Source organism: Canis lupus, chromosome 6 (genome assembly GCF_011100685.1).
Source record: "Canis lupus familiaris isolate Mischka breed German Shepherd chromosome 6, alternate assembly UU_Cfam_GSD_1.0, whole genome shotgun sequence".
In the NCBI taxonomy this organism is placed as follows: Eukaryota; Metazoa; Chordata; class Mammalia; order Carnivora; family Canidae; genus Canis; species Canis lupus.
The window spans coordinates 72,650,042-72,674,701 of NC_049227.1; the positions used below are offsets into that span (position 1 = coordinate 72,650,042).

Genomic DNA, 24,660 nt, shown 5'->3' on the forward strand with positions numbered 1-24,660 from the left:
TGGATTCTTTAAAGTGGACTAAAAGGGATAAGGGTCTAAATGTTTACATTATCCTGATTTTTTTTTCTTTTTTCTCTTCCTAAATTTACCATTTCCATGTTCATTGCATTCTATGACCATAACATTCATTACAAAAATATACCATCTACTGGTATCATCCCCTTTGCTAACATACCATGCCCTCTACTGATAAAAATATACCATTGCTAGCAAAAATGTTTAATAATATGCCAGTAGAATAGATTATTATAATTTATGCATCAAATAAATGATAATAGAACATTGATATTTATTTATTTTTAAAAGATTTTATTTATGCATGAGAGACACAGACAGAGGCAGAGACACAGGCAGAGGGACCTTATAGGGAGCCTGATGTGGGACTTGATCCCAGGACCCCAGGATCATAATCTGAGCCAAAGGAAGATGCTCAACCACTGAGCCACCCAGGTGCCCTAGGGGATTGATATTTAAGTGATAAATAAAATATTTAAAATGTTGATGAAATAAAAATAATAAAAGAGCACACAGTCATTTTAGGAAATGTTTGAACTCAGAAATATAACTGGAATGTGGAATAAATTTATGTCTTGAGGAATTTGGAAAAATACACATTAGTTCTTAGGTTTCAAAGAATCAGAGGGTATCCCAAGGCCCCCACAGATTGGGGACTCTTAGAGGGGATTTTGGACATATTAAGCTAGAACTTTCCAAAAAAATTCCTTTCCTTCAGATTAAGGATCAAGTAGAAGTAAATCTGTCATCCTTTTTTCCAGACCAAAGGAATTGTATAATAACAGTTTCCTTTGATATTCAGCAAATTAGAAGGAATTAAAAAGAAAGTAAAACAAGGTCCTTGAGATATTATGGCCATAAATGTATTCACTATAGATTTGCATTCTGCCTATGCAAAGCCTGGTAGGCTACAGAACCTTAGCTGAACTTAGTGTAAAACTGTTCTCTAATGGTAGTGCCTCTCCAGTCTCCCAACAGAGAGACTGTTGCATTTTGCAAATGCAAACAAAGCCCCTGGAGGAAGGTCCATTCATTTTAGGCCATGGAGAACTCCTGCAGGTATTTTACCAAGGACAATGACCAGCAAGCAATCAAAGTTAATAAGACATACAAGAAAGCATGCCAACATGAGCTGAAAAACAAGCATCAGAGGCAGATCGCCACTGATTTCTGGTAGTAAAATTATCAGATACAGTTTATAAAATAACCATGTTTACTTACCATATTTAAAGGGAAAAAAAGGAGCAAGAATGAGAGAGAGATAACAATGAAAAGTATATTTGTAGAGAACAGGAAGTTCTAAAAAGAGAAAAGAAGATTTCAATGAAAAGAATACTCTAAATTGAAAAATAAGAAAAAAAAGTTATCGTTTCATCTTTCCCAAAATATTTTTAAGAAACAAGGATTAAATTATGTCTTCATTTTTAATTCACACCTGGAACTCCAACTTGGAAAGAAAAACAAAATATATGCACCCTGGAAAAATACTGATCAACCTAATAATAAATGGCTAACAATTTTGTTAAGTGCTATACATTTGAACTTTTAGAGACCTAGCAAATTAGTTTTTAAAAAATATTCACAAAGCTTAGCTCTCCTATTTACCAATGCTAGCTATTATTGTTTAAAACTCTTTATTTCATATTCCTGATGTTTTGGAGACTATTGGGAAAGAACTATATTTTGTCTTAGTAATTTTCAAATACACATGGACTCAAAGCTCAATCCAAAATATGGTTAGCATTGGACACCTGTTATTTCTTGATTCCTTTCTGAAACAAACATTAGGAATCCCTACTATGATGATGGTGTATTTTGTATACTTCTGGAATAAATAATGTACAGGAATCATTCAAATGCATATTCAGTGGGAAGCCATCTGGCTCTATGTGAATTTATGAATATTTTAGCTTGCTCAGCTAGTCAAAAGTAAAATCTGGCACTTGGGATTATCATGTAGATTTGTGACATATATTATAAAAAATTTGCTTCTATAAATAAATGATTGACACATTTACTAAAGCATAGTTTCTTTCTTTCATCATGGATTGAGTCCACTCAAACTATGTATGATATTGCATGCTTGGAAGTTTGGAAGTCATCATAATTCAACTTGAATTAGAACATGAAATGTTTTATTAAAATAGTTGCATATAAAAAGCAAATCTTGGCACTGGATTAGACTTCATAGTTTATTGTAGTGAACACTATGATGTGGCACCCAAATTTTTTTCCAATAAAGGGCTTTTTACCCCAGCTACTGGGAATGCTGTCAGGAGAGAGCTTTCAGCTGTCAGCACCATTCACAGATTGCCTCAGCCACAGAGAGCTATCTTGCCCAAGATATTCCTTTCCAAGATGCCCATATCCAATCATGATTGATGTGCAGTATAAATTGTGGCTACTCAGGGCCAAATTAGGATAGCACTAAAGTGTCATTCTAGCACCAGAACTCCTCTTGGGATCAGCCTGTCAAGACTGTCACTAAGCCTGTATCACAACTTCACTTCTCCCTTCTGCTCAATTGTGCTCTGTTTTTGTACAATTATTAGCCCCAAACTCACTTAAGACACATATTGCACTCTAAATTCCATCTCAGATCCTGCTTTCCAAGAAACTCGATCAGCTATCATTATTTAATCCTATCCTTACACTTACCAAAACTTCTTGGAAAAACTCTTGGTAAATTGTCTTCTAGTCTCTTTTCCTTAAACACTTCTGGTATCAGGCATCTTATTTTCTCAGAAGGCAACCAACTGTATTATTGGACAAAGTTATTTCTAACATTGTATAAACATTTTCTTCTCTGTAACATCTAGAACAATATAAAATCTACTTAATCAGTCTGCTGATTTACTCATTAATAGATTAAATGACATTCTGATGTATGTTCACAACTTATAGAATTGTATTTTTACATTTTTGGAAATTATACTTCAATAATTAGAAATATAGATTTGAGAGTTGATAGAACATAGATGATAGGAGAATGGATGATATCCCAAAAGAGTATATGTGGATGGAGAAAACTAAACACAAAGACTTGTGCCTTTCAGTTGTATGAGGTAAGAATGATGATAAAGAATGACATAAGGAGATTTGAAGAAAAGTGACAAATAAGTTAGGAAAAATAAACAGTAGTGTGGAGTTCCTGGAAGTCAAAGAATGCATTTCAAAGAAGGAATGATCAATTGAGACAAATGTTGCTAAAGGGGAATGAAGATGAGAACTATGAGGTGTATTGGATTTATCAAAATGGAGAGCACTGCAAATTCTCAGAAGGACAAGTTCTGTGAAGTGGGAATAGGGGGATAAAGACTAACTGAACTGAATTGAAGATTGAATGGGAGAAAAGACATTAGAGAATGGACAATTTATTGTAAAATTTTTATTGTATAGGGGAATGAAGAAATGAATAGCTGAAGGAACTAGAGTTGAGAAATAATTTTTTTAAAGGTCTTATTAATCTATTCATGAGAGACACAGAGAGAGGCAGAGACCTAGGCAGAGGGAGAAGCAGGCTCCTCGCAGGGAGCCCGATGTGGGACTCGATCCCTGAACCCCGAGATCACGACCTGAGCCAAAGGCAGACGCTCAACCACTGAGCCACCCAGGCATCCTGATAAAAAAGACATCTTTAATTAGAAAAATAACAGTATATTTGTGTGCTGATGAAAATAATCCAAAAGAGAAGGAAACTTGTTGAAACTAGAGAGAGAAGAGATAATTACTGGAGTAGTATCCTGTTCATAAGAATGAAATGTTACAAAGAAATCATCACATTTCAGTGTGGTTTGCTAAACTAAATGCTGGTGTTTTTAGAAACAAAATATATGCTCATATGAGAGTAGGAAACTTTAGAAATAACACAGTGTACTCACAGAACCCATTTCAAAGGTTGTAGCTTCCCCGGAGTATTGCAGCAAGGACAGAGACAAGATTACAGAGCCTTATAGAGGAGCGTGCTGGCATCATGAGTAGGCAGTAAAACTGCTTCAATGAGCTCATTGATAAGAGTAAGCCACCTTAGTTTCTACAAAAACTCTTCAGACTCTGTTCAGTGTTAAGTCCAGCCTCCTCACATACCACGGGAATTGTCACCCAGTAATACTCAGCAGAGGCTCTTACGGAGAAAAGGATTATAGTAATGATATGTGGCCAGTCACTAATGGTAGGGATACTTTTGGATGTACTAGTTTCCTTTATGCCCAAATTTCAAAGTTAAAGAAAGCATCTGTACAGGGAGAAGTATATATTTATATCTGTAAAGTTCTAATGAAAGTGGATCTTGGTTACAAAAGGCCCTCAGGTTCTGTGGAGTTTCTTGATGTGTCTAGCTATGTAAACATAAGCCTAGGGTTGGAAATATGGTCTGGTGTTCTTAAACCATGTTATTTCTGAAGTTGCTTACCCTCAAATGAGCATGTTTTGTTTTCAAAAACACCATCATTTAGCAGAACTGAGCAGGCTCTCAAAATGAGATACTCTAGGAGACTTATGTATATACATAGTGAAGGACATGGGGGAGGGAGGGTTGTCAGACATAATTCTAGATTCAATAACATAACCAGTGAAGAAATTCTTGGTAATGAGGTTGCTAAAGGATGTCTATGAACAAGAGTACTTATTATTTAATTTGTTCTTTTCATTGGTTTAATATATATCTTTCTTTCTCTCACTACCATTGCTGTAATTATTCAGAGAAATTTGTGTGAGAAGGGATTTTTTTTTTCTTGGAGTGTTATGAAGTGGTTGGTATAGGAAAAGATGAAAAGTCTGAGACTCACAATGATTCCAATAGTGAAAAACAGTCAGTTAACTCATCAAATTGTGAGAAAATCAGATGCAAGCCGAAACAGAACTAAATCACCCGAAGTTGAAGCTTAAAGCCAAAAGTGATTGGAAAAATATACGCTTCCCAGGAATTCATAGGTATTTGGGAGATTTTTAGACTTCTATGGGGCTTAGAATGGAGGTTGAGTTAATGTTGCCTATATCTAATGGGGTAGAAATTCCAGCTGATACTTAGTTACATATAGTAAATATGGAAATGGTAAAAAAAAAAAAAAAAAAAAAAAAAAAAAAAAAGCGTGTGGTGATGTGCCTGCAGACCATCACCCTGCAAAACTCCACAGAAAAAGAAATGCAGAATGTTAAGAAGTAGCATGATTTGCCATCCTAAACAGCAATCTTCAGGAAAGCAAGGTGGGATGTAAATACAGATCACGTCAGTGAAGCAATGTGGACATGGTCATAGTATTCCTTTTCCTCTCAATGCCCAGTATAACTAAATGCCAATCTTTATCTTTTAAAATCTTTTTTTTTTTTACAGTCTCTCTGCACCTTCACCTTTATGTACAATTATAAAAGTCAGATGATAGTTTCTGATTATTGCACATGGAAAGGTGTTGTACTGCATTAGCCTAGGTTAATAGGAGATGGTGGTCTGCAGAAGGGCTGGGAGAGGCGGATGCATTTTGGTTATGTTTCCAATGTGTAGACTTCACGTAATGAAGAACTCGAAAAGGATGAAGGGAAGTATTTGAGGAGCCATGGATGACTTCTAGGTTTTTGCCTTGAGCAATTTGGTGGATGACTAGAACATTTATCTAAATGGAAAAGACCACCAGGATTGACAGAGGAAGACAACTCTCTAAACAGAGATGCCTATTGGATTGTTTTCAGTGAGAGAGAAGAGAGGAGGAGGCAGGTATGTATACAAATCTAGAAAACTCAGTGTTGGGTATATTATCATGGCCAGTAGAGACAAATTTAAACATACAAAATAGACTGTATCCTGATAAAATGATATGGCTAAAATAAGTTTACTTTGTTGTTGCTTATTTCTTTATTTTTATGTTTTGGGAAATTACAGTATGTTTGTAGTCTAGAGATATGGAGAGAAATAGATGGCAGATACAGGAAGCACAGATAATTTTGTAAATTGCTCCTTCTCTACTGAATTCCTGGTAAATGTTTTTATTGTATTTAAACATCAGCAGTTGTAACAACTAAAAGAGAATTTCTATAAAACTCTATACTTTCTTCCACCTTCTCATAAGATAGCTTCCATAGAAAGCTTTTGATTTGACTGGATAATAGTTAATTAGAAACTCTATTAACTTTAACCAATTATAATGAGTGATGATCTTTCTTATTAAATTTCATTAAAAATTGATTCAAGTGATATATAAGCAGTGAATTTTATACGTTAATTTATGACCTTGTCAATGTGCTTGCACATTTGAAATGTGCGTTTGAACCACTTGTTATATCATAATTATTTCTTTGTATAGTAGAAGTTTTCCAGTTCTAGATTTTATTAAAAACCTTTGAAACTTTTCTGAAGAACAGGATATTGGTGGATATAATTTACTTTCTCAAACCCCAAGGCTAAAAATAATAGGAAAGAAACCAATCATGTAAAACTTCATTGAGTAGTTACAACATTTCTCAACCTGCAAATGAAATGAACACTTACTTGATTTCCAGAGTTGTGTTTTAAAAGATTTTTGCCTCCAGATGTAAATGCTTTAATTCTTTTCTGGGCAATGTGATACTCTCCTACAGTGAAGTGGTAAATGAAAACTAACTTGAACCATCTGAATGTTCTGCAGAGAGAGGAAAAAAAAAAGGATACTAGTGAGAAAAAAAGTGATTTTTAAAATCATTCATATTACCACAAAGTGTTGGTTGGAGCAAAGATTTTAAGAGCCTTCAAGGAGGTTGAAGATTCAACAAGCAGATCAGTAACACACCATAAAACAGTGCCTAGATATAGACATTAGATTGTTTTAGCAGTGCATTTAAGCACAATTGAAGGAATATTATTTAGGCACAGAGAGCTGGTAAATGACAGTAGCAGATGGATTGTACCCATCTGCAGTGATCAGAGATGAATTGCTCTGTTTGAATAGTTGAATTTTATACTTTGGAAGCCTACTAGGTTCCTGCAGCCAGAGGCTTCAAAAGATGGACTATTTTGTCCTAACCAGCCCAGAAGGAAATATTAAGTCTGTTAGTGTCAATCATTTACTTGCATGGACAATAATGCCCTTGGGATGAACATCTTTAGACACAAAAGTCAATAATCAAGCTGCTTTACAGGTAGATGATAACAGTGACTAACTTACAGGCATTTTTCCCCTTCACTTCCTGTTCTTGAAAATATCAGTGTGGCTGGGAATTGGCAAGTTTTATTATCCTCTTACTCCATTTTTGGGGCATTTTTGGTACTGAGGCATCACTGACATATTAGTTTCAGGTATACAACAAGATAATTTTAGATTTGTATATATTACAAAATATCACCATGATAAGTCTAGTTAACCTGTTACCATACAGAGTTACAGAATTTGTGTGTAATGAGAACTTTAAGATCTACTATCTTACCAATTTTCAAGTATATAATACAGTACTATTAACTAGAGTTGCCATGCTGCCCATTACATCCCCATGACTTATTTATTTTATAATAGGAAGCTTGTGCTTTTTGAATCCCTTCACCCATTTGGCTCACACTCTACCCCCCATCTCTGGCAACTATCAATTTGTTCCTGTTCTCTGTATCTATGAGGGGTTTTTTGGTTTTGTCTTTAAGATTCCATACATAAGTGAGATCACAATTTAGTCTTTCTCACACACACACACACACATTTGAGTTAGTGTTTGCATTTTCTTTAGATAAATACCTAAAAGTAGAATTGCTGAATCATATTATGTGTTTTGTTTTTTTTTTTAACTTTTTCAGGAAACTTCATAGTGTTTTCCATGTGGTTGCACTAATTGACATCTCCACAAACAATGGCCAAGGGCTGTATTTTCTCTATATCCTTGCTAATGCTTGTTATTTTCTTTTTGATTACAGCCATTCTAATGGGTGTGAGCTGATACTGCATTGTGGTTTTGATTTGCATTTCATTGATAATTACTGATGAGCATCTTTAAATGAATCTGTTGACCATAGTATGTCTTCTTTGGAAAAATATCTATTCAAATCCTCTTTGCTCATTTTTAAATTGGATTGTTTTTCTGGGTTTGTATGAGTTCTCTATGTATTTTGGATAGGGCACCTGGTTGGCTGAATTGGTAGATCATATGACTCTTTATCTTGGGGTTGTGAATTCGAGCCCCACATTGGGTGTAGAGATTACTTAAAAAAATTAAAAATCTTCAAAAACCTGAAGGGAAGTTATATATTTTGTATATAAGTGTCTTACTAAATATATGATTGGCAAGTATTTTCTCTCATTTAGTAGGCTGTCTTTTCATGTTGTCAAGAGTTTCCTTTACTATGCAGAAGCTTTATATTTTATTATAGTCCTACTTTTTATTCTGTTGCTTTTCCTTTAGGTGTCAGATTAAAAAATCACTACTATTTATTATCTATGTTTTCTTCGAGGATTTTTATGGTTTTAGATTTTAGGTTCAATTCTTTAATCTATTTTGAGTTAATTTTCATGTAAGATAGTGGTCCAGTTTTCCAACATCATTTATTGAAGAGACTATTCTTTCCCCATTGTATCTTCTTGGCTCCTTTGTCATAAATTAATTGACCAAATATGCATGATTATATTTCGGGGCTCTCTATTCTGTTGCATTGACTATGTGTTTGCTCTTATACCAATATCATATGGTTTTGATTACTACAGTTTGATATCAGGAAGCATGATGCCTCCAACTTTCTACTTTCTCCAGATTGCTTTAGTTACTCAGGGTCCTCTGCGGTTCTACACAAATTTTAGGATTATTTATCATTTTTCTGTAAAAACTGCCATTGGAATTTTGAGTTGCACTGGATATGTAGATTGCTTTGGGTAGTATGGGCATTTAACAATGTTCATTCTTACTATCCACAAAGATAGCTTTCCATTTATTTATGTCTTCTTAGATTTTTTTTTCCAGTGTCTTACAATTTTCAATACACAAGTCTTTCACCTCCTTGGTTAAATTCATTCCTAGGTATTTTATCCTTTTTGATGGAATTGTAAATGGGATTGCTTTCTTAATTACCCTTTCTGATCATCTGTTATCAATGTATAGAAACATAAAAAGATTTTTTGTATATTGACCTTGTATCCTGCAACTTTACTGAATTCATTTATTAGTTCTAACATTTTTTTCTTTTGGGATTTTCCATAGATAGTATTGTGTCCTCTACAAATAGTGGCAGTTTTATTTCTTCCATTCCAATTTGTAAGCCCTTTTTTCTTTCTTTCTCTTTTTTCTCTTTCTTTCTTTCTTTCTTTCTTTCTTTCTTTCTTTCTTTCTTTCTTCTTCTCTTTCTTTTTCTCTTTCCTTTTTCTTTCTTTCTTCTTTTTCTCTTTTCTTTCTTTTTCTTTCTTCTTTTTTTTTTTTTTTTTTCCCGAATTGCTCTGTCTAGGACTTCTAATACTATGTTAAATAAAAGTGACAAGAGTGGATATACTTTTCCTGTTCCTGATTTTAGAGGAAAAGCTTTCAGCTGTTTACCATTGAGTATGATGTTAGCTCTGGTCATAAATGGCCTTTATTATGTGCTAAGGTACATTCTCTCACTACCTCAATCACTGTCCACAAATCCTGAGATTGTATTATGAAGTGATACTGAATTTTGTCAAAAACATTTTCTATGGCTCCTGAGATAATCATAGGATTTTTATCCTTCATTTTGATATGATGTACTAGTTATTTTTATTGCTTTTGTCTATTAAGCTTCAAACTAGCTTTATAAGTGATTAGTCCACTATCTTTACTATATATTTACCATCCCAGTGAAATTTATTCTTTCATGTGTTGTTAATAACTAGGACCTTTTTCAGTTTAAGGAAGTCCCTTCACCATTTCTTGTAAGGCCAATTCAATGGTGATGATCTCCTTTAGTTTTTGTTTATCTAGAAAACTCTTTCTCCTTCAATTCTGAGTGATAACTTTGCTGGGTAGAGTATTTTTGGTTGGATTTTTTTTTTCTTTTAGCACTTTAAATATATTGTGCCACTGACTTCTGGCATGTAAAGGTTCTGTTGAAAAATATGCTTATAGTCTTATGGGGGTTCTCTTGTATGTAACAAATTATTTTTTTCCTGCTACTTTTCAAATTCTTTCCTATTTTTAACTTTTGACATTTTAATTATAATATCTCTTGGCATGGATCTCTTTTGGTTCATCTTATTTGGAACTCTCTAGGCTTCCTGGATCTGGATGTCTGTTTTTTCTCCAGCTTAGGAAAATTTTCAGCCATTTTCTTCAAATAACATTTCTCCCCCTTTCCCTTACTCTTCTCCTTCTGAGAGCCCTATAAAGTGAATGTTAGTCCATTTGGTACTGTTCTGTAAGTCCCTTAATCTATCTTCATTTTTCCCCATTCTTTTTGTTGTTCTGATTGTGTTCCATTGCACTGTCTTTCCATTAACTGGTGCTCTCTCCTGCTTCATCTAGTCTGCTGTTGAACCCTTCTGGTTCATTTTTCAGTTATTCTTCTTCAGTTCTGTGACTTCTGTTTGATACTTTCTTATACTTTCCATCTCTCTTTTGAACTTTCCACTGTGTTCACCTATTCTTCCCTCTAGTTCAGTGAGCAAGCTATCTTTATGACCATTATTTTGAACTCTTTATCCAGTAAGTTACTCATCTCTGTTTCATTATTCCTATCCCCAAAATTCTATATTGTTCTTTCATTTGGAACAGATCTATCTCTTCATTTTGTTGACTGTGTTGATTTTTGTGCAGTAGAAGAAACAAACACCTTTTAGTCTTAAAGAAATGGCCTAATGTAGGATATGAAGCATGCTGTTCTCAACCGTGCCTCAGCTCGTTTTTTTCTCAACCTTTTGTGCTTGTCCAAGTAGCCTATTATATTTTTAATAACTCCTAGTAGTTAAGGATGTGCCTATCCTGTCAGTGTCCCAAAAGGGAGAATCTAAATGCCTAGATTCATGCTGATTAGAAGCCACTCTCAGGCTGCAGCTTTTAATAGTATGCAAATGTATAGGCCTTTTGGACTCCAGCATAAACTCCACAGCCAGCAGAGCCAGGAAATCTGGAGGTGTCCCTTGGGTATGAATTGCAAGACTGGGACTCCAGACAAGTTTATAAGCTCTTTTCTGTGAGATATTGGTGAGGTGGAGCAAGGCAGGCAGGGGATGTCAAGATGGCATCTATACTTTACATTCCTTGAGAGCAGGTTGGTGGGCCACTAGATGTGTACCAAACTTGAAGCCTGCCCCTGAGACTGAAGATTCAGGAGAAGAAAAGAAATATGTTTATTCAGACTCTTTGCCATTTTTAATGGATTTTATTCATTGAGAGCGAGAGAGAGCACAAGCAGAGGGGAGCAGCAGAGAGAGAGGTGGGGGAAAATCTCAAGCAGACTCTGTGTTGAGCATGGAGCATGAGGAAGGGCTTGATCTCAAGACACTGAGAGCATGACCTGAGCTGAAACCAAGAGCCAGATGTTCAACCAACTGAGCCATCCTGGCACGTGTTTTCAATTTTTTTTACTTCAGTTTTTAACCTGACTCAAAATTTTGACCTACCTGACTGTAGCCAACTGGCAGGTTGAATGATGTGCCAAGTTTGGCTTGTTATGGCTCATGTAGATAGCTCTGCTAAGGGCAGGAACTGGTTCTTTCTGAGATGAGACTGATGTTTTGTCCCTCACTAAAAACAAAGTCAGAAATTTCTGTAAATTTCAACAAATAAGAGCATGTAACTATGTTATATAGTGTATTGCACATTGGTATTGGCGGGAAGAATAATATGTAATAACCTCTAACAAAGTTCAATACAAGAAGGAATACAATTTTACTAAGTATAAACATATAAAAGTTGTGTTGAAAATTAATAAAAATTATTATTGTCCAAACAAAATTTTAGACACTCAGATTTGTTTAACTAATCAGTTAAATTAATTCAATCTTTTCTTTTGTACCAAGTGAATTTAGGAAAGTAAAATTTATCTTTCAAGTAAATTTATAAAGGTCTTTTCTTCAATAATTTAGTTCTTGATATAGCCGAAAACTTGTTTTATATATTTAAAAAGCAAAGAAAGCATCTGAAATCCTTTAGAGTTTTGAGAAAATTAAAAATATTTTTAAACCTTTTTCTTTCCATCTTAATTCTGCTAGACTACATCAAAATGCCTAAACTCTGGGCCTTTCTAGTTTCTCAAGTCCAAAGGACATCACAGTGTATGTAAATGGGATCCCTATTTTGTGTAGCAAACCAGTTATTAACTATCTGTGACAGTCCTATATCCATTCTGGAACAGGCATTTTTATCATCACTGGTTATGGGAATTCTGGATTAATACTATCAAATTTTTGCGATTTTCAGCATATCATTTGGATATTGGAAGCTTTACTTCAACTTCATATACAATGATGCTTTATTTTTGTTTTGCTTAGTTTGTAGAAAAAAATAACTGAAGTTGATTCCAAATGTTGGATATTTTCCCCCCATGCCCTCCTTGATCTTTTTGTTCATTATTAACTCCATTAAGTTTATGGACTCTATTTAGTTATAAATAACAGCCATCCTTTATAAACCTTGAGAGTAAATGAAATTTAAAGCTTGTGATTTTGTAAAATAAAAATAAGTCAAGAGGAAATGTTCAACTTTTTTACTTTTGTATGCATGAGACTATCAATTTGGTCGAGTTAGGTATCCTGTTCATGGAATATGTGTGGTACTACACCCCAAGTGATGCATCTGAAAGCAAGACAAAATGCCAAATTCTTTAGAATAGATAACATTCCAAAGCAACTAGAATCCATACGTTGTGCAGAATTATGATTAAAATAGTGACCACCAATCTGTCAGAAACCTCCCATTGACTTTGAATAGAACCCACCTATCTTCCACAGATGTGATTATACTGAGGCAAAAATAACACTGAATTTTATGAAATAGTAAATCATCAAATCAAAACTTATAGGACAGATATCTGATGTTGAGTTTTGAGTAAATCCAGACAGCAGTGTGGTGGTGGCACTCTAAGGACATCCAGCTTTACCAAGACAAAGGTTTTGGACAGAAGATGGTACTGAGTGGGAGCACATGGATATCAACAACTCCTGAACTGAAAAGTGTTTCAGAAAAGTTTGATCCTGAATGAAAGAAAGCATTGTGTCATATTTCATTGTAGTGTTTTCTTTCTAGTGGAACATAATTCTTAATAATTGATGGCATTTAGGTGAAATACAGTATTAAATATTTAACCAGTAACACACATAACATCTTCTGAAAGCTCGGCAAGTAAATCAGTCAATGCTAAACAACAGCTACCACATATTTTTATTTTTTCCTTGGAAAGAACCTTAAAAGGAACAAACAACGAAACAAAACACATAAATAGCCTCATTGAAGTTTGTAGACAAGCCACTTCTGGTTTACCAATTATTTTTATATTGATGTTAATGTATACATAAAGACATTTCACATCCATGTGTACAGAAAAATAGTAATATATAACTTGAGATTTCAGCAAATTTTTATTTTCTTGAGGCTGTTCACCATATTTAAATTTTCTCATTTTCTCTTCTTCTGGCTCCTTCCTGCTGCCTATCTTTGGTCAATTATTGCTTCTCAGTACCATCACCAAGGACAAAAAAAAAAAAAAAAAATGAAATAGTAAAATCAGTCCATCTAGTAATTTAAGTCTATTAAAGGGATTAATAAAAAGGATCTAAGTAATGTCAAAATGAATTTATAGGATTATCAATGAATCCCAATTATTTCTACCATCTTCCCCACACAGGTATTTGAGTTTTGTGTATGCTTTTGTATGGAATGGAACTTTAGGGGAAAATTTTAAGATACAGAAACATATATTCAAGTTTATATGGTAAAATAATACATATACACTTTTAGCTTCATTTTGGTAATAAATGGGATGCATTTTTATCTTCAATTTCAGAGCTGTTTGTAATTATTTATTAATTAATCACAATATTTTAAGCATTGATTTCATCTAAATTTGTGATTGATTGATTTCTTTCCAAAAAAAGTATTCCCACAGTATTCTTACAGTGCTGAAGACCTTGTAGCATGCCATTTTTATTAGTTCATCAGAATGGGACTACTGTGCTCAGAGACTTAGAACTGTACTGAAACCAAAGCCCCAAAATAAGATGGAAAAATTCTAAAGGTATGTTTAGAAAATTATTTAAAATTACTATAGTACCATATGAGCACAATGCTCTACAAATCCATCTTTAATAAAAAGGAAAATTAAAAGTGTTAAATATCAAAAAGTCCCTTTTCTGAACTTACATAGCTTTGAAATAACCTTTCATTACAAATGGATTACTTGTATTTATGTTTTAATATTATGCTATAGCAATTATGTTAATATTAATTTTCATTAATTCACTTCAGTGAAACAAACAAAAGTCTACAGAAAACTCTATTTACAATCTTGCTCGATCAAGAAAGGCAAAGTATATGATATTTAAGATGTCTTTACATCCAACTGTTTTCTATTTAAAGTAATTTCTTGAAAAATTTGCTCCCTATAAGTTATCATGTCTTCTACATCTTTGTAGACAAGCATTTCTTCAATGGACAACAGTTGATAGTTATTCAGGCTGAATGCTGACTTGTTCTGTATACCATTCAACATTTTTAGGGATGTTGTAACTGAATCACTCAAAGAAGAACACACTGGGAAAATACGAGCGTTCCACAAACTCAAACATGTCTTGTTCCCAGAGAACAGTTCTTCTGTAACTTTCAGATTCCAAATATCCAAGCATGACAGGAAAGAGACTCCAAAGAACTGAAGTAATTTTATATCTGACAAGGTTTTAACGTTCTTTTTCAAGTTGTCTTGCACTCCAAATGCCATAGTTGAATACTTTAAGTATCCATTCATCTTCAAACTTAAGGAACACACAAAAGAATATGCAGGCAGGACAGCTGCTGTTATGATAGAACAACCACTAATGATGCAGTTTTCCCCAACTGAAACATCAGGCCCCAGTCTGGAATATTCCACAACTGAGCCAGTTGCCACAGAGCATCCTGAATCCAGTATACTTTGAATGACACAAGATGTGTTACCATGGCATTTTGGTATTCCAGAAAAGATGCTAAACGCTATGGACTGTAAGCCAAGCTCTGACTTTAAATTGCTATCTGAAGTAAAATGAAACAAATATTCTTCAGTTGTTCCAATGTGATAAAATTTGGAATTATTAAGAACAACAACATTTAATGAGGTTCCTTTAAGAAGATGAAATATTCTCTGCCTAATGTCTACCAACTCTGCATCTTCTTTAGTGACATTTGATGTATTTCTGGTGTATTCCACAGTTGCTCCAGGTCCCAAAGCCTGCAGAAAGTCTCCATAGGCATCTATTTCACACTTCAATGTGCCTATTTCTTCATAAAAAGCAAGTAACTTTTTTGCTGATTTATGATCCATATAAAACAAGCTGTCCGTGTAGACATACTCAGAGTCTAATTTAAGAGAAGGAGTGTCACCCTTAGCAAATTCTTGTTGAGAAAAATTGCCAGGTCTGTACACAGCATCAAATTGATGCATCTTTTCTATGCTGGGCTTATGAAGGAAACGATGGCAACACTTGTATTCAAGGTCTCTGTATTCTAAAGCACTAAAAGGTTCTAAGACAAATACTCCATGTGTGGTACCAACAGTCAAACTGGAAGGATGAGCTAAAGCAGTAAAGCCAGGTTTGTCAAATCTAATAAACTCACATTCTCCAATGCTATAAAGTTCAATATCATCTGCACAGGTAACCAGAATCCCAGGATTCATGTGTGAGGGGAAATCAATATACATGGCTAGTTTTAATTCTAACATCTGATAAATGGGGTTACCAAAAGGTAATGCAGTGAAAATTTTGCCCAGAGCACTTGCATTTGGAAGGCGTTGGCTGTAACCACCTATATAAAATTAAACAAAATAACAGTTTTAAAATGTTTACAAGACTGTAAGATTTTAAAAACCCAGGGGCATCAGTTACAACTCAAAATATCTCTGAAGATATTTAATATAGATATAATACATTACTGTAACTCAGGAAAGAATAGTAAATTCTAGGTTACAAATTCAAAGAGCAATTCTCCTGTAGTGAATTGATATAATGCAATGTTACATTAGGAAAGAATTCCATTATATTTTAGAGGCTGTGAATTGTTTTGAATAAATTGTACACTTTGTAAAAAGGACCATAGGGCTAAAACATGATCTTATACCTATATTTTAAACAATAAATTGAAATCGCAACAATGTTTAAACTCTTACATTAAGAATCCACCTCATAGAGGGGAAAAAGTCACAAAAACCTAACATACCAATTCCGAGATATAATTATTAAAGAGTAATTTCCAGATGCAGTGTCTTTCCTCAAATTATTACATACACTCAGAGGAAGTAAAGGTGCATTTACTTGAAAGCATTTAAAACTTATTTTTAATTTAAACAAGCTTTTCCCTCTAGGATGAGTTTTACAACTTTTCAATTCCTTGAAAAGCATGCTCTCTTAACTACATTAAAAAGCTTACAACATTTTTATGTAACTGGTTAGAGTGAGAAGCAGCATTACATAGAAGAAAGGGTCAAACAAAAACAGGTTCAAACTCTGGTTCACCACTTTTTAGTTGTTTATTTTTGGATTTACTCCATATCAGCAAGTGTAGAATAATACTTGCTTTATCATGTTTTATGTAAAGCACCTGGCACACAGTATGTTGTTCAACAAATGAGAGTTAATACTTCCTGCTTTTCTCCTTTTCCAAAGACTAGCCAACTTAATTTAGCATTCTAAGAATTACCTCTTTCTAACTATGTATTTTCAAGTATCTAACTTTTTACTAATTTGGTAATAATACTGGTTCTGGAATAAACCTATAAAGTAAAATTTTGTTTCTATTTTTTTTAGAGTTAGTCTTAAAATTATAACTTGGATGCTTTTTAGATATCATCTTCACAAAAAACCATTGTTCTGTATATAAATCACAAGGAATAACAAGTGCCTTGAAAGCCATGTAGATGAGTAGTTCTGAAATACCTGTCCCTAGACTGGTACCAGTCCATAATGATGCTTTCATCAGCTCCCAGTACATACAGCAAAGTAACAGAGATTTTCATATAACCAAAATTTTCATACGACTAAGTTTATTGAATTTAAAAAAAACTCTTTTATTCTGAGATTCTTTCCTACTTTTCTGCTTTAAAGTGTCTTCTTTTGTGTGTAATTCTCCCTCTTAAAAACTTTCTTGTTCTCTTCATGTTTTGTTATCACCCTTTCTTTTGTTTTTAAGGATTTAGACTTTCATCACCAATAATCACATGAAAAAATGCATGATCGAGGGTTTTGGCAAAAATCTGGTAATCACATTGCTAAGCCAGCCTCTCCCCTACAACCATAATCCCTTTTAAAGCATTATCAAGAAATGTTCATATTTTGATGAGTTCTATCTTAGGAAAATAATTTTCTAGGAAAGTAATTTTCTATATACATACTAAAAATAATATCCCAGAAAAGTTGATCATGTATGTGATCTATAATTTTAAAGAAACATTTGTGAAAAAAAATCATGCTGCTTACAACTTTAAAATATCAAGAAAAACATGAAATGTTTTCAAAGCAGAATAACTTTAAAAAAGAAAATAAAAATAGGAGAGGAACGTATTTGCAAAGGTAGAAAAAAGTCCCTAAGATATCAAAGGTAAAATGTAAATTACTGAAAAGAAAATGTATAACTTTACCAGAATGAATTAATAGGATGACAAAGGAATTCCATTTATCTCCATATAGCTTTTCCAAACATCGAAGAGCACAAAGTGTGGATCCTCCATTTCCTTAAAAATTAAAGTTAAAAAACACAATTAATAGAAACCTACTGAAAATTTGTAATTATGGTAAAATTAGGTGTTTTAACTTTGAAGATATGGCCTTTGGCTACAATTAACTAGGCAGAGAGCAAAGGTACGGGCAAAAGTATCAAATTAAATACACATTTCACAGCAGTTATATAAATATTTAGCAATGAAACCTAGAGATCAGCACTTGATAATAAATGATGAACATTATTATCTCTGAAAATAGTAATAAGAATAAAGAAGAAATGATAAATTAGGCAATATGCAACACAAGAAGACTGTAAGTATACACATGTGGAATTACAAACTGAAAAACCCATTAAAATAATTCTCTCACATGACAAAACCAAATATTCAAGTTAAACATCCTTTCTAAAGTTTCTTAGAACCTGATGTTTTAAAAAAACATCTTAAACTATACTTAGTAGTTACCTTGGGCAAGTTATTTAACTCTCTGTGCTTCAGATTCTCATCTATAGGAATCATAAAAGTACTGACTGCACCATTATGAGGACTGAAACACTGGTTAATTAGTACAATGCCAATGTCAGATATAGGAACCCTGTCTGGTAGCAAGGGGCTTCAGCTTTAAGTCTCACATAGAAAATGGCCCCCAGAAAAATAGCACGTATTTTTATTTGCAATGGAAAGTCAAAGGCAAAGTTGACTTAAACTGGGTTTTTAAAGTTAGTATCTATGATACTTAGGCCATTAGGCTGTACTCTTTTGCTTTCTGCATTGTGGCTCCAAGAGGCCAAGTATATGTATGTATTTTTTTCCCCTGATTTGCAATCTTCATCTTCAAATTTCTGAATTCTGGAGTTGGGAGGGAACTTATGACTCTGTCGATAAAGTCCAAATGAATATTCACCGTCTAAGTAAATTTATTGGAATTAATGAATTCTCTTTTAAATAACATTCCTGCAACTTTTTCATGGTAAGTCAAATGTGTAAGAACGGTTGTCATGCCTTTTATCTTTCTCAAAAAATAGTAAATTACATTAAATTTTTAAAGTATGGAAAGACTATAGGTAGAAAGATACAGAGCTCATAAACTGTGAGCCATAGGAAAGCTTTTCTTCAGTGATCATTATGCCCAAAACCCACAATTTAAATCTGACCATATAGAGAGTACCTATTTTGGCTCCGGCAGGATCAACAAAAACATGGTATTGAACTCCAAGGGGTAACTCCTTTCTTTTCAGCTTTTCTGATAGCTGTTGCTTATAAGCAAGTTCCTGCTTTTCGTCAGCTGCTGTTATTGCAACGATGTCCCAGAATTCTCCAGGTGCCACAGGTTTGCCTGTATGGAAAAAGCAAGGACCTCCGTATCAGAAATCTCCAGCTGTTACAGATTTACCTATTTGGAAAGAAACAAAGATTATCTTCCTAAATCTGTCGTCGTCATCTTCGAATTAGAGAATAATTAGTGGCTAGGTAGTCTAATTCAAACTAGTTCTATTGAAGATTGTTCACAAATCTTGCAATTTTTTTTCCTCTTTGATATTACTGGCTCCTTTGATGGTTTCTAGTTCATTTATTTAAATATTCTGAAAGTTGTTATGTTTCTTAAGAGAAGTACTTTTGCCTTGCTAAAATCCACCTCCATTCAACCCAACGATCCATTCCTACGGGTGTTGCTCTTTATAAATTTAGGTACTTTGTTTTTTACTACCTTAAGGGGAGCCATGCAAGTTTACAAAGGCTTTGAAGTATGACCTAAAATTCTGGATAACAGAAAAGCTCCCAACTCCCTGATGAACACACTAAAAAAAAAAAAAAAAAAAAAAAAAGGATTTTTAAAATTTATTTTTTTTTAATTTTTGATAAGACAGTTGGAAGCTCTTATTGCTAAACAGGATGAATAAGGATTCTTATTAGTCAACAAACAGGATTTATCAGCCAAAATCTAACAGTCTTGAACATTTTACTGTCTTTCAAGTATTACTTCCTGTATTTCTAATGTAGTAATTTCATCAAAAGTACAACTGATTTTATCAGGATTTATCAGCCAAAAATCTAATAGTCCTGAACATTTTACTGTCTTTCAAGTATTATTTCCTGTATTTCTAAGGTAGTAATTTCATCAAAAGCACAACTGATTTTATCAGACAGCTGTACAAGGAATGACAAATGGCACAGTCTTTAATTCTTTTTTTCTTTTCTTTCCTTTTTTTTTTTTCTTTTGCTACAAACTTCCTCTTATGAGTTCTAACCCATAGTTCCTCCATGTGTTTTGCTTTTTACCCAGTATGCATTCACAGCAGGGAGCGAACCGGTAAAGTAGGTATGGGGGTTGGCTGGAAAGGGCTAAAATCGGATAAATCATGGTCAAAACATTACTTTAGCTCACTTTTGATTTACTTAAAGTAACTGTGAGTGAGCCAACCCATTGCATAAGTCGGATTAGTTGCACCCCCCGTTCGATCTACAGTTTCCTTCTTATTTTGACATCTTATGTTAGTAGGAATAAAGTCAAGGAAACAAAGTACCAACATAACCTATAGGAAGGACAGTGACAGAATTAAAAGAAGAAAAAAAAACAAAAACCCAACAACCCAGAGGAGGACGAGCTGCGGCTGGGTGCACCCTGAACCCCAGAGCGCGCAGCACCCCGGCGGCGGCAGCGCACAGCCTCCCGGGGCGCGGGCACCCGTTCCTCCGCCGGGCATCCGTGGGGCGCCCCGTCTGCTACCTCGCAGCTCGGAAAACCTCCGCAACTTCCGCTGGGCGGCTTCTCGCAGAGCCGCGCCGGCCCCCGCACCCGCGGCGGCCATAGCGACACCCCGCCGGGCCCAGGCGGCCGCCGAGCCTCCACCAACGCCGCGCAGCGCGCATGCGCCCCCGGCTCCGGGTCGCCTCGGCCCCGCCCCCTAACGCGCGTCCCGCACGTGACCACGTCCCCGAGCGAGTCCGGCGTCGTTTCCCTGGCAACGGCGTCGGCAGCCGATGGCCGCCGAGGGATTTGCCCGACGGGGCGGGGTCTGGGCCGCCTGTTCCCACCTCGAAAGGTTTGCAGCCCAGCTGACCCGGTGAGTGGCTCGGGTTGGGCGACGAATTGCCCGAAGCGACCCGCGGAGCGGACGACCCCACGGCCCAGCCCCCGGCTTCCCCTGGAAGGTGACTGCGTCCCTGCGGATGCGCGGCCCGCGGAGGCCTGCGGACCCTGAATCCCCCCGCCCTGGGGCGTCACCCGAAGAGATCTGGGCCACCAGCCCGCGTCCGGATGCACAGTCCGCGCACTCAAGATGTGGCCCCTCTCCGGGGGCCGTAGCTCTGCGGCGCCCGCCCTCAGTTTTGAGTTCAATTCATAGGGTTTTGTGAATTGTTATGTGATGCACCTGCCACCGGGCCCTAGGTCCCTAGGCGTCTGCGGTATTTGGTGTGTTCCCTGGCCTTTTCCGTAGGCGCAGACTGACCAGGAACTTTACGTGACCTTATTGGGCATAAGCCTTGTTAGATGTGGTTCTGGTAGATGTCTACAGGGACCTGTATTGGGTGGGTGTCTGTGAGTAGGAGTCCCAGCATCTACGGGTCTTTACATGTAAGAAAGTTACCGACCAGGTGATGACTTAGCGCCCAGGTTTGGGATGAGTCGCACCATCTACTCATCTTTACATGTAATAAAGTTGTGGACCAGGTGATGACTTAGTGCCCAGGTTTGGGATGAGTCACACCATCTACTCATCTTTACATGTAAGAAAGTTACAGACCAGGATGATGACTTAGTGTCCAGGTTTGGGATGAGTCGCACCATCTACTCATCTTACATGTAAGAAAATTGTGGACCAGATGATGACTTAGTGAGGGTCTCACAATCAGTAGTAGAGAAGTTCAAAGCTCCATTTTTTTCAATCCCAAACCCAGAAATCATCTACCAATTTATTTTAGAAATCTAGTCTTCATGAAACTCTTCATCAGTAACATAGACAGGCATTCAGAGCTCTACAAGTTCTTGCCATGAACTTAACTTGCCATCAACTTAGGGTCCTCCCCACCGCCAGAGCCCTGGCTTTGCATTTAATTGTGCATTTGTAGAGGAATAATTGGAGTGAAAAGGGAGATTAGGGCAGCCCCAGTGGCGCAGCGGTTTAGTGCCGCCTGCAGCCTAGGGCATGATCCTGGAGACCCTTGATCAAGTCCCATGTCAGGCTCTCTGATGGTGCCTGCTTCTCCCTCTGCTTGTGTCTCTGCCTCTCTCTCTGTGTGTGTGTGTCTCTATGAATTAATAAATAAAAAATCTTTTAAAAAAAGGGAGATTATTCTTCCATAGTTTTATGCTTTAACAGTTTTCTGTTATTGTTAATAAAAACAAAACATTAAGAACATTCAGAAAACACAGAAGTCTTGAGTGAGGTGAGAGGGAGCGAAAGGGAGTGAGCAATACAGATACAGATCTGAGAGGTGATGAAGCCTTACAGAAAGGTTTTTTGTTTGTTTGTTTGTTTTGTTTTGTTTTTCTCACTGAGTGAAACAAAGTGTTGCAGATTTTTGGTGCCACTTGCTCGTGTCTAAAAAGGTCAGTCCAGGGCAGCCCGGTGGCTCAGCAGTTTAGTGCTGCCTTCAGTCCAGGGCCTGATCTTGGAGACCAGGGATCGAGTCCTGCTTTTTCCATAATGTCATATAGTTGGAATTTTATATCCTACAGCCTTTTCAGATTGGTCTCTTTCACTTGGTAATATGCATTTAACGTACACCATGTCTTTTCGTGGCTTGATAACCAATTTCTTTTTAATGCTGAGTAATAGTCCATTGTCTAGATGTGCCACACTTTATTCACCTGCTGAAGGACATCTTGGTTGCTCCAAAATTTTGGCAATTATGATGAAAGTTGTAGTGAACATCCATGTGCAGATTCTTCTGTGGAAATAAGTATTCAACTCCTTTGGATAAACGCCAAGGAGTGCAATTACTGGATCTTATGATAAGAGTGTGTTTTGTTTTATAAGATATAGCCAAACCATCTTCCAAGCTTGCTGCACTATATTGCATTCCTACCAGCAATGAATGACAATTTCTGTGGCTCCACATCCTTGCCAGCAGTTGGTGGTGTCAGTGTTCAAGATTTCGGTCATTCTAGTAGGAATGTAATGATATCTCGTTTTAATATGACATCTGAATATCTTCTTTGGTGAAATCTTAATTAAGGTCTTTGACCCATTTTAAAATCTGGTTGTTCATTTTAAGTGTTTTAAGTGTTCTTTTGTATATTTTTGGATAAAAGTTATTTATTTAAACTTATTTATCATATCTGTCTTTTGTACATACTATCTCCCAGTCTGTGGCTTGCTTTCTCATTCATTTGACATTACCTTTTGCAAATTATATGTCTTTAATTTTAATGAAGTATAGGTTATAAAATATTTCTGTCATGGGTTATGATTTTTTATTATACCAAAGGTCATCTGGATTTTCTTCAAGGTTATCTTCTAGGAGTTTTATTTATAGTTTTCTGTTTTAGATTGGGGTCATAGATCCACTTTGAATGAATTTTTCTGAAGGTGTAAAATCTGTGTCTAGATTCTTTTGTTTTGTTTTGTTTTGTTTTTCATATGGATGCCCAGTTCTTTCAGCACCATTTGTTGAAAGTCTATCTTAGCTCCATTGTATTGACTTTGCTTCTTTGTCAGAGATTTTGAGTATATTTGTCTATTTCTGGACTCTGTTCTGTTCCATTGGTCTATATTTTTGTTATTTTGACAGTACTATGCTGTCTTGACAATTAATAGATTTATAGTAAGTCTTAAGGTCGGCGGTGTCATTCCTCCAACTTTGTTCTTCAATAGTGTGTTAGATATTGTGGGTTTTTGCCTTTTTAAAATAAACTTTAGAATTTAGTTTGTTGATACTGAGATTTTGAATGGAATTGCATTAAATTTATAGATCAAGCTGGGAAGAACTGGTATCTCAAAACTGAGTTTTCCTGTTCAAGCTATCAATGCACATGGAGTCTCTCTCCATTTATTTAGTTCTTTGATTTTGTTTATCAGCAAAATGGAACAGCAGTTTTCTGTTTCCTCCTATTTTGTTACATATATATCTAAATATTTCATTTTTTGGGGTGGTAATATAAACAGCATTGTGTTTTAACTTGTTCATTACTGGTATATTGGAGACTGATTGGCTTTTGTGTATGGACCTTATATCTGCAACCTGTTAAAATTTCTTATTTGCTCCAGGGTTTGGTGGGATTTTTATTTGTTTTCTGTTTTGTTTTGTTTTGTTGATTCTTTTGGATTTTTTTCTTTCCAAATAAAGATTTTGGATTTTTTTCCTTCCAAATTATCTTCTAAATAAAGATCTTATTTATTTATTTGAGAGAGAGAGAGAGCACGTGCATGATCATGAGTGGGAGAGAGGGGCAAAGGGAGAAGGAGAAGCAGACTCCTCACTGAGCAGGGAGCCCGATGCTGGGTTCATGACCTGAGCTGAAGGCAGATGCTTAATGAACTGAGCCACCTTGGCACCCCCTTTTGAATTTTCTACATAGGTGATCATGTCATTTGTGAACACACACAGTTTTGTTCCCTTCTTCCCAATCTGTATATTTTTTAATTTCCCTGATCTGTCTTACTGAATTAGCTAAGGCTTTCAGCACGATGTTAAAAAGCAGTGATGAATTGGGACATCCTTGCCTTGGACCTGATCTTAGCGGGGAAGCTTCTAATTTCTTACCATGAAGTATGATGTTAGCTGCAGAATTTTTATAGATATTTTTATCAAGTTTTGGAAGTTCTCTATCCCTGAGAAATATTTTCATGAAAAGGGTTGGATTTGATCAAATTATTTTTCTGTATCTATTGAAATGATCATATGAT

The 24,660-nt window shown here is 35.5% G+C and overlaps 2 protein-coding genes across 4 annotated transcripts in view; one reads left to right on the forward strand and one right to left on the reverse strand.

Moving 5' to 3' along the window:
- Window positions 1–14,443: 14,443 nt before the first annotated feature.
- Window positions 14,444–20,619, reverse strand: FPGT (fucose-1-phosphate guanylyltransferase). The gene is made up of 4 exons (NM_001204810.1): window positions 20,538–20,619; window positions 18,978–19,145; window positions 17,729–17,821; window positions 14,444–15,900 (listed from the first exon to the last, which is right to left on the reverse strand). Exons 1-4 carry the CDS (start codon window positions 20,617–20,619, stop codon window positions 14,444–14,446), a joined length of 1,800 nt encoding a protein of 599 aa, NP_001191739.1.
- Window positions 20,620–20,734: 115 nt separating this feature from the next.
- The window catches only part of LRRIQ3 (leucine rich repeats and IQ motif containing 3), a 169,864-nt gene continuing 165,938 nt past the window's right edge, over window positions 20,735–24,660 (forward strand). For 2 of the 3 annotated variants that reach the window (XM_038541655.1, XM_038541657.1), the window contains exon 1: window positions 20,735–20,874. The gene's annotated coding sequence lies outside the window, so the exon portion shown is untranslated. Of the gene's footprint in view, window positions 20,963–24,660 lie in introns of all 3 variants that reach the window. The other variant, XM_038541656.1, reaches the window with a different exon arrangement.